Below are 13,600 nucleotides of genomic sequence, written 5' to 3'. Positions count from 1 at the left end.
CAGAACGAATGTTTTTCGCCTGTCGTATGAATTTATCCCAAATGACAGTCAGGACTCAGGAGGCACGCTCATAGCCACGCTTACGTCACCTTCCGCTCTTCTGCACCAATGCACAGAGTGCTTTTTGATGAATAATACAGAGCGACTGACGAGAGAGGGCCGTGGATGTGATGGTTTGCTTGATGACAGTCGGGAGGTGTGTTTGCGTGTGCAGCAAGTATCATTCGAAAAGTTAGGGACAAATAAAAAGTGTTGTAGATGTGACTTTATTTCAAAACAGGGACAATACATGGAATGGCTTGTTTAAAAGAAGATCAGGTGGAAGAGAGGTTTACTGCATTTTACATAAACTATGAGTGAGATCATGTTAAGTTAATGAGCAAAACGAGTTTGAGGATGTCACGGAAGTTAAGCACACACGCAATTGGACATCCCTAAATGGCAGATCCAAAACAACCTTGTTAAAAGCTACGCCGGAAAAGCCCATCTTACAAACTCGACTAATTCTAACGTTTATTTGTTCCTCTGGTCCATTACTGCCAACGTAAGACAGGCAGTTAGCATGGAGTTGAGTGAGCGCACTGTATAATTAGGCGAACAAAAAAAGAGAGGGATGCAACATCTGAAGGAGAAGAGGCTCCAAATGATTACACATTCACTCCGTTTCCTTCCCCCTTGCTGCACACACAACCGGCAATTAGAGGAGAGGTGGATGAGGACAAGTGAGCAGCCAGAAGTCTATTTGTGTCGCTATCTCTGCTGCACCCCGAGTCTCCCGGTTGAAGAATATAGAAGTGAAAAACAAGAAGGAAATAAATCAAGAAATCACAGCCTTTCACATCCGGTTAGGCTGATTGGCCGAGACTGGAGTCAAGGCAGATCTGGGCCACAGTTGCACTCATTGTTCAGTGAGCTTTTCTACACAGTCCAACCCAGCGACAGCAATGAATGTTGATTGTGACCTTTTGGGTCGGAACCACAGTGTGAATCGTGTGTGTGTGTGTTCGTGTCTCAGGATTTGCATGCGCCCACTCGCTTGCTCGTCACGACCGAGGGGCATTCTTTGCTCTTTGCTGATGTTGTCGGGGCAAACCTCGGGGCACAGTCAACGGTCGATGGTTTCTATGCAATCCATACCAAACTCACCGACAGCGTTGAATGTTCTCCGAGGCAAGCGGGACGGATGGCGGCGCTGAACAGGATGTGGCTCCGACCACAGAGGAGGAGCGGGTTATGACTCACGTACGCTTAAAACAGGAATACAAACTAAGATGCTTTATTGCATTAGTGTCCCCCCGCTATGTTGCAGATTTTTAACGTATTGCATTATCTCCATGATACCACTTGGAATAGACCTCTGGGAAGTTTTCATCCTCAGCGTAAAACTCGGTGACATCTGAAAAGCACAAAAGAAAGAAACTTGTTTTTACCCTCAGATTTGACATGATTTTTTTCCCATTTCATTTACAATTGTGAAAAAATAGGAGCCCTGGTGCAAACAGCAAAAACACACAAGTAACGTGGAATGACTGACTAGCAACACATCCGTTATGGCGAAACAAATTTAACTTGGACTGCTAATAAATTGTAGTCCAACTTTGACGAGCTGGTAGTTTTGATTTGTGGTATTTTATGGTAATTGGACTGAGCGGTATGGGTCTTCTGAATGGGTTACTCAAAACCACAAGATGAGCTACTGTGAAACCGTTAGTGCTTGATTTTCTTTTTTTTTTTTTTTACATTAATATTCATGCTCTATAATTGAGGAGCGTGTGTGTGTGTGTTAAAATGTGCTGCCAAATACTGTTATTGCTTCACACTAGCGATTGGCATAGCAATCAATTAATTGGTGGATAAGAATTTGTATTGTGTGGAACTCGCCGTTGATTAATAATGTCTTCAAGCGAAAAGGTCTTGAGATCAGCTATGGGAAGTGAGTCAATAACCGAGAGTGGCTACAGCATAACTCCCCGGGCAACATTAATCTGTCATGGAAGCAGAAGCCCAGAACATTCAGAGACTAAGTGTGAAATCCTCACGGTCCATTGAAATGGTTAAAAGAAAAAAACATAATGGCGAAGTCGAGTTGAAAATAGTCAAGGTTTGTTATGTGACTGCAGACTAGAAACTGTCATTGTCCTTTTTGCCGGAAAGTCTTTGGACCCCCCCCCCCCCCCCCACTCCAATATATTCTGTTGCAATAAATACCATCAGACGCGACATTAGTCAGAATAATATTCGAGGCGGCCATGGTTCTTATGAACCGGGGAACAATGCACCCATGTCCCGTTGTGCAGCTTGGCCTTTCATCCGGTGAGAGCTCCTATTGTCACAAGCGGAACAACTATCAGCAGTGTCTCCCCTTCGCGCGGGGCTGACGTCAGGGTGCCAAACTATACCCCTCTTTTTTTTTTTTTTTGTATCGGCTTAGGTTGCTGATGTCAATTTGCAGAGGGGAGGGGGTGGGGTGGGGGCAGAATCCATTACTCTGCTGGGGCGGGAGGCAAATGTCAGCCCACAGCGCCAACATGCTCTCCGCCCCACCGAGGAGAAATGCATCATGTTATTGCAGCTATAATTCAGAAAGCCATAAAGGAGAGACAATTGGCTCTTTGAGTTACTGCTTGTGTGCACTCAATCCCTCTGTTAATATGAGAAAGAAATACATTAGCCTATAGGAAGCTGCGTTTATAGTAAATAAAACATTAGTGTAAAACGCTAACTGCCGGCTGGATGAAAGAAAGTTTTCATTACCTCCACCAAGCACGGAAGCACAAAGGCGAGAGGTGTTGTTTTCCTTCGTTAGCTGCTTGGATTGTGTATCAATTAGCAGGATGATAGCAAAAGTTGACCAAGTTTCCATGAAATTTCTCAAATGTTTCTTTAAAAAAATCTTTACAATTATTTAAAAAAAAAAAACTCTTAAATTTTAAATGAATTCAATTTCTATGAAATATTAAAAGGTGGCACATGTGCAGAGCAATGTTGCATGAATTAACAACCATAACTGACACTTTGTCAAATGTTCAACATTTGTATCAGGAGCTGTCCTGTCTGTCCGTTTCCAAAACAAAATGTGGCCCTTGAGCACAAAAGTTTATTGTATACGATCGTCCAAATGTTGCGTGCTGGCGTGCTTAGAAACCCTCTGTGTTCATTTCCACCTTATTTATTTCAAAAGTGAACAGGAGATAAGAAAGTCACACCCTCACCCCACAATGAGACCTCAGATGAAAAATGGGCAGAAGGTCGATGGAGAGGAGAAACGGGGTCTTTGCCATGGCAACCCTGGTGTCAGCCAGCCATTTTCCTCTTAATCCACTCCCCTCCCTCCAACCAGCTCAATGTCTCGCCCTCTGACTGGACCCCGCCTCTCTGCAGCTGAATATTTCTTTTGTATGGCGAGACCTACTGAATCTCTATCTCCAGCCCTAATATATATATATATTGTATATACACACATACATGTATGTGAGGGAAAAGGGGGACAGAGGTTAGAGGGGGAGAAACAGTAGAGGCCAAACGGCAAGGCTGCAGTCTTACAATGCTGAACTCAGATCACACACACACTTAAATGCTATATCGATGGAGGGAGATAATCTTTCGAAAATAGCAGATCATTGCACCATATGGCGAGCAGGCGGGCCGATCACTAACAAACCGCCGTGCGGCTTCCTAGTGCAATACTCGTCTATCAAGTGCGCCACCAGGAAACTTTGCTTTCTTCCCCAGGCGAGCGACAAAAGCGGCTCTGGGAGAAGTGGGTGGGTGGGAAGAGGCGTCAGCTGCTAGACAAAATAAAAAATGCTCTTTTTGTTCCCAACAATAAGCGATCTACGGAGCGCTTCCGCAGCTGCAGCCAGATAGGCTCTTCATTTGCAACTTCTTCTTCCCTCGACCGGGAGGAGATTTAATGTGGATGATAAAATTCAAGGGGATTAGAATCGTCTTCCAGCCAAGAAATGGGGACACAAGTGTGAATTAGCAAAAGAAAACGTTTGTAGGACTGGGGGAGTGGAATGAAACGAAATGAAATCCTTCTACATACAGTGGAAAATCCGTATTGCGGCAGGCACTGCTTGACTTCAAAGTTCTCATTTCAAACATCTTTTGACATAAGAAATAAAGTTCCAGAGTCAAACCTTAATAAAGTAGCAATGTGACATTTAACCAAATGCATTTTTTCGAAGATGAACTTCAAAACAATTGTCAATTATGAACTGAACAAGATGAACTTTCAACTCGTTCTTGCAGAAAATGAACTTTCCCAACACTGCTCAAAAGATTTACTTTCTCCAGAACATTTTGGTTCAACTGGCCACTTTTGGACATTTGATTTTCAACGTTCCACAACATTACAAAAAAAAAGATTATTTTCAAGTGCCCTAATCCCAAATATCTGGAGAATCTTCCGGAACTCCAAAAATGCACCTCCTCAGATGATGGTGTGGGGTTTTGTCTCTGGGGTGGTCTGATGCAGCAGTGGGTGAGGTTTTATGTTGCGGCATGTCCAGTATATACTGTACATTTGCACTTAATGACTACCAGACCTGCAGATTGCCTCTGGGGGTCTCAAGCAGCCCTCCCCCCCCCAACTCTCAAAATGTCTACACATGCATATGCTTCACTCTAAAGGCGGGACGTTGTCTGAATGCGTTGTGCAGTGAAAATAGAACACAAGCCAGTTTTCATAAAAGATGACCTAAATATTTGAAGGATGTGCAGTGTACAGTCTGCGGTACAATTTTCCATATGTAGTTCTGGCTCCACAAACTGATTTAGATTTGAGTCGTCTGAACGGCTAACATTTCAAATTTGAATTTTTTTTTTTTTACTGAATCCTACACTATGATATTGTTGCTATCCAGTGGTGTGTTGCATGTTAAAATGGATGTCTTCTTTATCCCAAGCAAGCTAGCCTAGCCTAGTTAGCCTAGCTTCTTCTATATTTTGTCTTGGTCGTACGGCAGACTTTGTGTCTATTTTCTCTCATCCCGTGTGAGGCCTCTCACGTTTTAAAAATCAGTTGCAGTTGTACAAACGTTTATCTAGCTTCAGAGGACAAATGAACACTACAAGACAGTAAAACGGCAATAAAGAGCAAAGGGCACGTTGTAACACAAGGTGCGCTATGTGCTCAACAAGTGCGACGACATCAACTAAAAACAAAGATGGCTCGCTGGTGCCTTGGGACTGATTGGCTGGGTGGGGGCACCGGGTGACCCCCGACCTTTTTAACCCTTGAGGAATGTTGTCGTGCTGGTGCGCGTATTGTTCCTGCCACCCCGAGGAGACTCAGCCATGCATCAGATGGATGTGAACATATACTCTTCGTGAGAGCTTCTTCTTTAACCCCCTCCACACCGCACAAAAAGCAACTCTTTCTTCCCCCACAATCTTTTCTCATCTTCACCCCCTAAATTTGGACAAGCAGAAGTTATCAACAAGTCTGAGAGTTGGGCGGTTGTTGTGCGTTTCGTGTGCACATCCATGCAGAAAGGTCACTGACCCCCCCTTTTTTTTTTTTTTAAGGGACCCAGAAAACCTTCAGGCGCTGTGATGTGTTGACAGAGGAAGTCGGTGGCGTGAGAGGGGAGGCTGACAGATGAGGGAGGCAGACGGACAATTAAATGAGCAGGTATGTCGACGCATCTAGGGCTGGTCAGAGGAAATGGAAGAATTTATGATGTCATAAAAAAGTGCCAGCAGAGAGGTGCCGGTGAACAGGTTGTCTCTGGAGCAGGAGCCATAAAAAGACTCCTGCGGTTTTCGCTCCCTCCCCCTGACGACCACATGAGATGATAACAGTCCACTGAGCGCCAGTAGCTAAGCGCAGAGTGCATAATTCAACTGGGAGCATGTGATAATGTAGGCCAAGGATTGATAGCGATTGTTAACACTCAAATGTTGTATCATCGATCAGAGAATAAACTACAGTGGTACGGCGCAAACCTTTGCTTCGCTTTCACAGATGCCCACGCCTGAATTCTGCAATCAAGATTCGGGCATCATCCAATGGGAGTGAAGGTAAAACATCTAAAACACACAAATCCCCGATCTGCATCTTTAGCGAGAACCGATATGCCCCAAATCTATAATTTCTCGCTAAATTCAGTTGAATGCATTTGCTGTCATTAAATTAACATTAAACATGACATTTAATATTTGAATTTATTTCAGATTTTAATGGTCAATATTACACATTGTAATGATTAAAATACCGGCATGAATTGATCATTTTATGAAATCCTGATTATATAAGTGTTTACTTTTTAACAGACGTGTTTCTGTCTTGTTTTCAATAGAGAACAAATATTTTTAGACCAATAGCACAATTACCTAAGTCATTTTTTATCTTACTATCAAAACATATTTAAAAAAAAACAAAAACTTGCTTGCTAGTCAGTTATATGGTTTTCTTGTCAATGTAGCTTTCAGTGACTTTCTGATGACTGTGTATTATTTTTTTAAATTTTATTTTCCTTTTGCCGAATTACAGTAAGCCAGCATCAACTCAGTTTTGCTGCAGGTGTAAAAAAAAAAAAAAGACCTATATGAAAATGACCTTTAAGTGACGTAAACGACATCCGGTCCACACACTACCTCGTTCGTATACACGCCGATGCACTGTCTACTCTGATAAGTCGCGATAAAAAAAGAACAAGGAGGAGAAAGGTAGTTATTTGCTCTACAGCCTCGCTAAGGAGGGCTCCCATTGTAAAAAGGAGTGGTTGCACAGTCCCTTTTCCTTTCATCCCTCAGCTGGAGGCACGTTGCCTTTGTCTCCCGGAGAACTGAACAAGCAACCTCTCGGCTATGCTACGCTGGTCAAATACCTGGGAACTACAAATCGGCCCAGTGGGGGGAAAAAAGGAGGAGATGTGGAAGGGGGTGGGGTGTAAGTTGTGCCTTGTGATATGGCAAGACTGGACAGCCAAATGGAATAAAAGCTGTTATTACAGCTCCAATAGAGAGTAGGAAAGAAAAGCAAAAAAGAAAAACTATGACACCCGTGTTTAGATTTTGCACGAAAAAAATATCACCACCACCATTTGCTTCTTTAAGTTTTGTCTGTCATTTGAGAAAAATAGAAACCGTGTGGGTGATTAAGATCCTAACACACACATTTTAATGCCAACTCAGCAGTATAGCGCCACTTCCTGTATGCGAGGGACCGTCGAGGGGTGAAGTGAGTTTAAGTCCTCCCCAAAGCGGCCGCGGCCAACCCCGATGTAAAGCTTTACGTTTCCAGTCTGCACAGGCAGTCTGGGCAGACTGAGCTCTCTGTCACACCTCATAAAGCAGAGCTCAAGCAGCAGGCTTGTTTGAACCCGGAGGCGAGGGGGGCTTGGGGGGGGGGCCTTGGGGTGAGATAAGGAAAAATAAGGACAAAAAAGGAAGGAAATACAGCGAGGTCCTAGCTTCCACGTTGCACACAGAAAGATGAGAAAATTCCTCTGTTAAGGATTTAATCGCGTCCTCATTTCAAGTCTGTGTCTAATTGTCAGGAGAACGACGAGCCATCCGTTTATTTTCAAACAGTCCACAAAGAATGCCTGTCATTTCCTGACGTTCCCCACTTCCATATGAAAGCCCCCCTTTCCTCGAGGAACAATGGGAAAGATTCCAAAATTTCCGTGGGGACTTTCTTGCGCGACCGCATAATAGCGAGCGTGTCGCGACAGGGCCCGAAAGCGCCCGCCTGTACGCGGACAGAGTTACGTCGCGCCATGATTAAAGCATGCCGCGGCGTCTCGTAAATGAGCGGAGAATGCCGGGGACTTTTATTGGGCCACGGACGGAGATCGAAACCGAGAGCAGATGTCGAGAGTTTAACGGGTTTCGCTCACCTCCCGACTGACAGTTTCTTAATTAAGCAAAGAGAGCGCCAGTTCAAATGTCAAACTCTGTTAGGCCCTTGAAAGCCACCTGGCTTGACCCTGGCAGACCCGAGCCTGTGGCTAGACATAAGGTCAGAGGTCAGCCCTCATATAGATGGGCAGTATGCCACGACGCCTAAGGCGGGGTACGCGGAAGGGGGGGGGTCTCCATTACCTAACCTTTCCATTTACACAGGGAAGCACTAAACACACATATGGACACGGATTCCTGTGAACTCGTTGACCGTCTGACATCATTTACCTGTGAGGGCCTTCACGCCATCCAAGTGCTCTGTGTTAGCCGCCCCCCCTCCCCAGATGCCTTATTGGGTCCCTGGATTAAGTCTGGCAAGGAAAAAGAGAGAAAGAAGGAAAAACACAAGTTTGAGGTCAATTTCCACTTTTTGCTAGACAGCTTTTCTTTGCTAGCTTCCAGTTTGTGCTCCTTCTATATCATTTTAACAATTTCACAGTATACTTACTGTAATGCACTCCCGTGCCTCAAAGGAGAGCCATGGACATGTAAGCATTTTTTTTTTTAGCCCTTTATTGAATGTCGGTGGAACAAACTCGCGTAGTTGCTGCTGTGGGTCACAGCTTACACCCGGACACTCACGCAAATGTCACGTGCTTCTCTACCACGCCACATCTCTTAAAGGCAATTTTCCGAACACAAGACTCTACGTTTAAGAGTGCAAACGATAAATCAAATGTCTTCAGAACTCTCTGAACTCATTTCCTCAGAACCCGCATCTGAATCTGTGCTACACTCAGTCCCTTTAATTTTCATTTTGACCTGTGCTTCTGAATTATTTTCTATTGCGCCCTCAACTAATAACTTCTTTATCTCTGTCTTCCCTTACTTCCCTGTTAAATATTTTTTTCATGATGTCTTTTAGGGTTGCACAATCTGACAATGAGAACACCACTGCCCCCTACTGTAATGGATGTGCAATTACACTTTATTTTAGTACAGCATAAATAAATAAACAAATAAATAAATTAATAAATTAATTAGATAAATAAACTCTGAGGGTTTTCATGGCCTCTTAATCGTATAATTTACCTATTGCGGGTGGGTTTGGAACCATTATGAAGGCAGGTTTACTGTCCATCTCAACCAGTTGACTCGGAAATAATTATTTTCACATTTTAGTGCCCAGGAAGACTGAGGGAAGGTGGTGGGGGAAACCCGTTTTTCTTCCATCTCATGCATGTGTTCAATAGTTGATTGCAGCAGGAAGTGGATCTGCTGGGACTCATGTGATGAGACTCCCTGATGAAAACATTAGATTTTCACCAGCCGGAGCGGCTCGACGGTTGTGGAAACAACAGAGGCCGTCCGCGCTTCAGAGCCTCTCAGCAGTGTGAAACTTCTCACACGTGATAATGGGCTACAGGGAGTTACCATCATTGCTGCAGCGGGTGGGGACAGGATACGCCAGCATCCACCCGCGACCCCAAACTGTATTAAAACAGATGTGCGCTACGACATCCGCTGTGCTCCTGCAGGGGTATTTTCCCTGTCTATTTACAGTGGAGCCTCCAAAGTCGAACGCCATCAAAGCGGTACAAATTTGTCATCCAAAACGTTCTTATGTTCTTTATCATGCTTGAGGAGCATCTAAAAAAGTGTTTCCCAAGCTTTATTGAGTTAGGGTATAGTGTATTTTACATTAGGAAAAGCAGCAAATGATAAAAATGTCACTGAAAATGTATACAGTAAATAGAATAGAATAGATAGAATAGATCTTTATTGTCATTGTCACATGTACAACGAAATTTAAAAAGTGCCAAAATAATACATGTTAATTTTATATCATCTAGTGGAAGAACATTTCATTGTTCTACCTGTCACTATATGTTGCTGGCATACTGTTTTTAAATCTATAATTTTCAGGCCACCAAATCAGGAATTGCACTTCAACATAGCTCGAGCTTCTCAATACAATATGTACAGTACAATTGATAATACAAAATATGTTTTATCAACGATATCAGTTCTGCAGTACCCATAGAACGCCACTAGGTGATAAAATCCGAAAATGTCTGTTACCTTTCTATTATGCGTCTTCAAATGATTTTGTTGTTTGTATAGACTTTAGCTGAATTCACAATCATCTCTTCAGGGCATTTTTGATTGTTAAGAGTCAAAACAAGTTTTTGAGGAGGGAGCATAATTCACTTTACATTATTTCCCATGTGAAAATTTCCCTTGAAATAAGAACAACTTGGACGTCCACCAACATTCGACTTAGCAGTTTCCACTATAATTAAAACAGTTGTGTTTTTTATGCCTTGTGCGGATAAACACCGTCTAAGCAAAAGAGAAGGCTCTTTTTTTCCTCAGTAAAAGCCAACACATTGTGTCGTTTCATTAAATCACGCTGTGTTCAATGCACTGTTTAATGCAATGTCGCACTAAGTGTCTAGACCTACTATATTCCAGATGGCAGAAGAATTTATGGACACAGCCTCATTAACTGTAAGGCATATTAGTGCTGAGAGACAGGCCGCTTTAAAAAAAAAAAAAAAGAAAGAAAGCTGTGTTACTGATGATGGTTAAGTTTAGCTACTAAACAGTGGACGCCCTGTAAAAAAAAAAATATGGCAGTCTTTTTAAATGCGCGAATAGACTTTGATCTGCTCTATTTTTCACCCTCGATCACTGCTGCAATGTTGCATGACATCCCGTTGATTCAAATTTAAATTTTGAACACAGTAGTAGTGTTCATACGGGCTTGTAGCGTGACACTAAGCGTTACGGCGTGGTCATAGAACGGGTGGTGGCTCTGAATGATCGCTGTCTGCTCTTCAGGTGTCTCTCTCTCTCTCTCTCTCTCTCTCTCTCTCTCTCTCTCTCTCTCTCTCTCTCTCTCTCTCTCTCTCTCCGTGTGCGTGTGAGATTTTTTTTTTTTTTTTTTTTTGCAGAATGGGGTGCTGCTGTAATGTCGATACAATGACAGATGGTCCGCACAAAGCCGGCGCGCATTGTTCAAGCTGAAAAATAATAGCCTCCATTTATCAGCCGTTCGCGCAATTTGACACTCGAAGGGAAACACGAGAGTGTAAATTAATCAAAGTTAATACTCTTTGCAAAAACTTTACACGCATGCATCTCTTCTTCAACATGCACCACGCGTGGACGCTTCTCCGGAAGCATCGGAGAAGTTGCAGCGTGGCTTATTAAATGTCTAATATTTTCCACACATTCCCGTGGTTGCCCTTATTATTCGAGATATATACTTCATATATCTTCCCCCCGAAATTATTAATAATGATAATAATACAATTATTAAAAAAATTAAAAAAAAAAAGGTCACGCGCGCCACATTCCACCACAATTTGACCACAACCTCATTTTCCATATGTGCACATACTCACGCCGATCGTCCAAACGAGCGTAATCTCCTCCACGTTCCACGAGCGACTATTTTCGCTCTCCTCCGTCCGAGAGCAACTCCACACCGAATGAGCGCCGGTGCCCGAAATCCACGCATGACGTCTACTTCGGCGGCTCAAGTAAAAGGGGAGGGCATCCGGTTCGCACGGAACATCATGAGGAACGCGATTGGCTGGCGCGGACATAGTTTGACAAGACGCGCGCTTCCCATTGGATGACCGGGCTCAAGGGGGGCGTGGTCATATCTTGTATTATTCAAGAGGAAAAACGGGTGGGGAGCGAGGGAGGACACTCGGTTAGCGTGCTCATGTATGTCTGCAGACAATAGCCTGTTTCTCATGCACATTCACACACTCAAATAGAAGCATCACACAGCTTGTGTATAGTTTTTATTTCATTAAGAAATCCAATATGTGCTTATCTTTCTGGAAATATCATCCATGAAAACTACAAAAACAAAATGACATTTACAAATCAAAATGCCCTTTCAAAAATGTTCTCCACCAACCTCCTTTCTGCCTGCACGTCTATTAATAAATCAAACAGCTGCATAAAAAGCCTGAACACACGTGTGTAGCTGTGAGGATGCTTAAAGTGCAGAATTGTCTGCACAGGAGTAAGGGAGGAAATGGTGCATGGATAATTCTCTCTTCAGATCCTCTGGTGAGAGAAAAGCTCTGAGCTTTTTTTTTTTTTTTTGTTCCTCTTCGCACATCAGTGCTGAAGCTGTACGTGGGTATGCGGTCCCAAGCCAGCCCATTTAAGGTATTCTCTCCCGTGTTTGTAATGCAGTGAATTAACAGCTCCTATCCACTGTTGAGGGGTGATTACAGTTCTGTCACCTTTAACCTTCAGGCCTCATGAAGCAGCACAAAGCAGGTCCGTGTGAGGAGACGTCCCGTTTTTTTCAGACACGTAGCCATAGTGATGGAACCCATCTATCCAAACATCACTTGTGTCAAACCTTCAGGGCAAGGAAGCACTGGAAGCTGTCCCCAAAGAAGCAATGAGATCTTTTGGGAGGCTGCTTGCTAAAGTGCCTCAACAAAAAAGCCGTATTAATTGAGGATTGTGAGAATTTGACAGACAATTTGCATAACGGGTGGGAATGATGCGCCCAGATCTATTGCAACTCCATTTTTTTTCTCCCGCAGTAGTCTATTTTCAAACATCCAAAGGAGAGGAAAAGCCTTTCAAGCTTCTTTTCTTTTGCTGTTCTTAATTTAGACTCTGTCTCGATAAAAAAAAAACAACAAGTTGTGCACAAAGTCTACGTTTGGCCAAGTTGTTGTTGTCGACATTTGGCTACTCATGAAAATGAGCTGCCCAACTAGGCTTGGTATGCTGTGTAGAGTAGAGGTCTCAAAATTAATCGATAATCGACGCTGTCAAATTATTATTATTTTTTTAGAATTGAGTAATCGTTTAAAGCCATTTTTTTTTACCTTATAATAGTCCTTTAATGTCAGCCTCTCAACAGCAATTAATTAATTTTTGAAGTTATTCATGAAAAAAAAAAAATCCTCACATTAAAACGTCAGATTTTTCCTGCTTTTGTTTCCGATATTTTTCCAGTCAATCTGTGGCCAGGGAGACGGAAGGGTCAGGCAATCAAGGAAAATTCCAAGCACCATCATTTCGTAATCACTACTCACTGCATTTTTCCAGGCTGGTTAGAATGTGATAAAGCTTTGTTTGTCATAATAACACGTTTTTACTCACAAATACTAGTGGTGGCTTTCCATATATGGTGCAGTGCCCAAATTTCAAATGAACCAGAAGTAGGTCCACCTGTTTTTGAGCAAATTATATTTTGGGTCAAAAGCATGTTTGACATACTTGACTGAGTAATACTGTGTGTATCTATTCTCATGAACAATTATACGCTACAGTGTGCTTGCTAGGAAGTCAACACAAACAAAAAATGTCCGACACGCCATTTTCTGACCAATTCATTAAGTGTTGGTTTAAACGCACTGTGCCTTAGAAGAGTGACATCTCCGGCTGCGCTAGTAATGAGCTGTCAGACATGTCATCTGCGATGGAAGGCGCAAGCCTCCACTCAAAATTTATGTAAATTATAAGTGAGGCGGGGGGGTTAAAGAAATAGCTCCATATATATTTTGGGAAATCCTCTCAAGAGTTTTAATTCTGAAAGTTAGGATTTGTCGATAAATACCACTTGACCGTTGACAGAAAGGGAACAGTTTTAGTTGTAAGAATATATAGTACTGACTCTGAGAATGTTTATATGGGAATGGTTAAAGCGAAATGTATTAGAGTACTTGGGAAAAATATTTTCAAATTTGGCAATAAT

At 42.8% G+C, this 13,600-nt stretch overlaps 1 protein-coding gene and 1 long non-coding RNA gene across 3 annotated transcripts in view; one reads left to right on the top strand and one right to left on the bottom strand.

The window, feature by feature from the left end:
* The window catches only part of camsap2b (calmodulin regulated spectrin-associated protein family, member 2b), a 39,996-nt gene that overhangs the window by 1,121 nt on the left and 25,275 nt on the right, over positions 1-13,600 (top strand). For both annotated transcript variants that reach the window (XM_037276822.1, XM_037276821.1), the window contains exons 2-3: positions 5,533-5,638; positions 5,972-6,027. In XM_037276822.1, coding sequence (XP_037132717.1) covers positions 5,631-5,638; positions 5,972-6,027 — 64 coding nt within the window. In that variant the 5' untranslated portion in view covers positions 5,533-5,630. The remainder of the gene's footprint in view (positions 1-5,532; positions 5,639-5,971; positions 6,028-13,600) is intronic.
* On the bottom strand, positions 248-11,389 carry LOC119137498. The gene is made up of 3 exons (XR_005100921.1): positions 11,265-11,389; positions 8,143-8,225; positions 248-1,396 (listed from the first exon to the last, which is right to left on the bottom strand). It is a non-coding gene; the product is annotated as an uncharacterized LOC119137498 (long non-coding RNA).

This window comes from Syngnathus acus, chromosome 17 (assembly GCF_901709675.1).
Source record: "Syngnathus acus chromosome 17, fSynAcu1.2, whole genome shotgun sequence".
Taxonomy (NCBI): Eukaryota; Metazoa; Chordata; class Actinopteri; order Syngnathiformes; family Syngnathidae; genus Syngnathus; species Syngnathus acus.
This window is presented reverse-complemented; position numbering and strand designations above follow the sequence as displayed.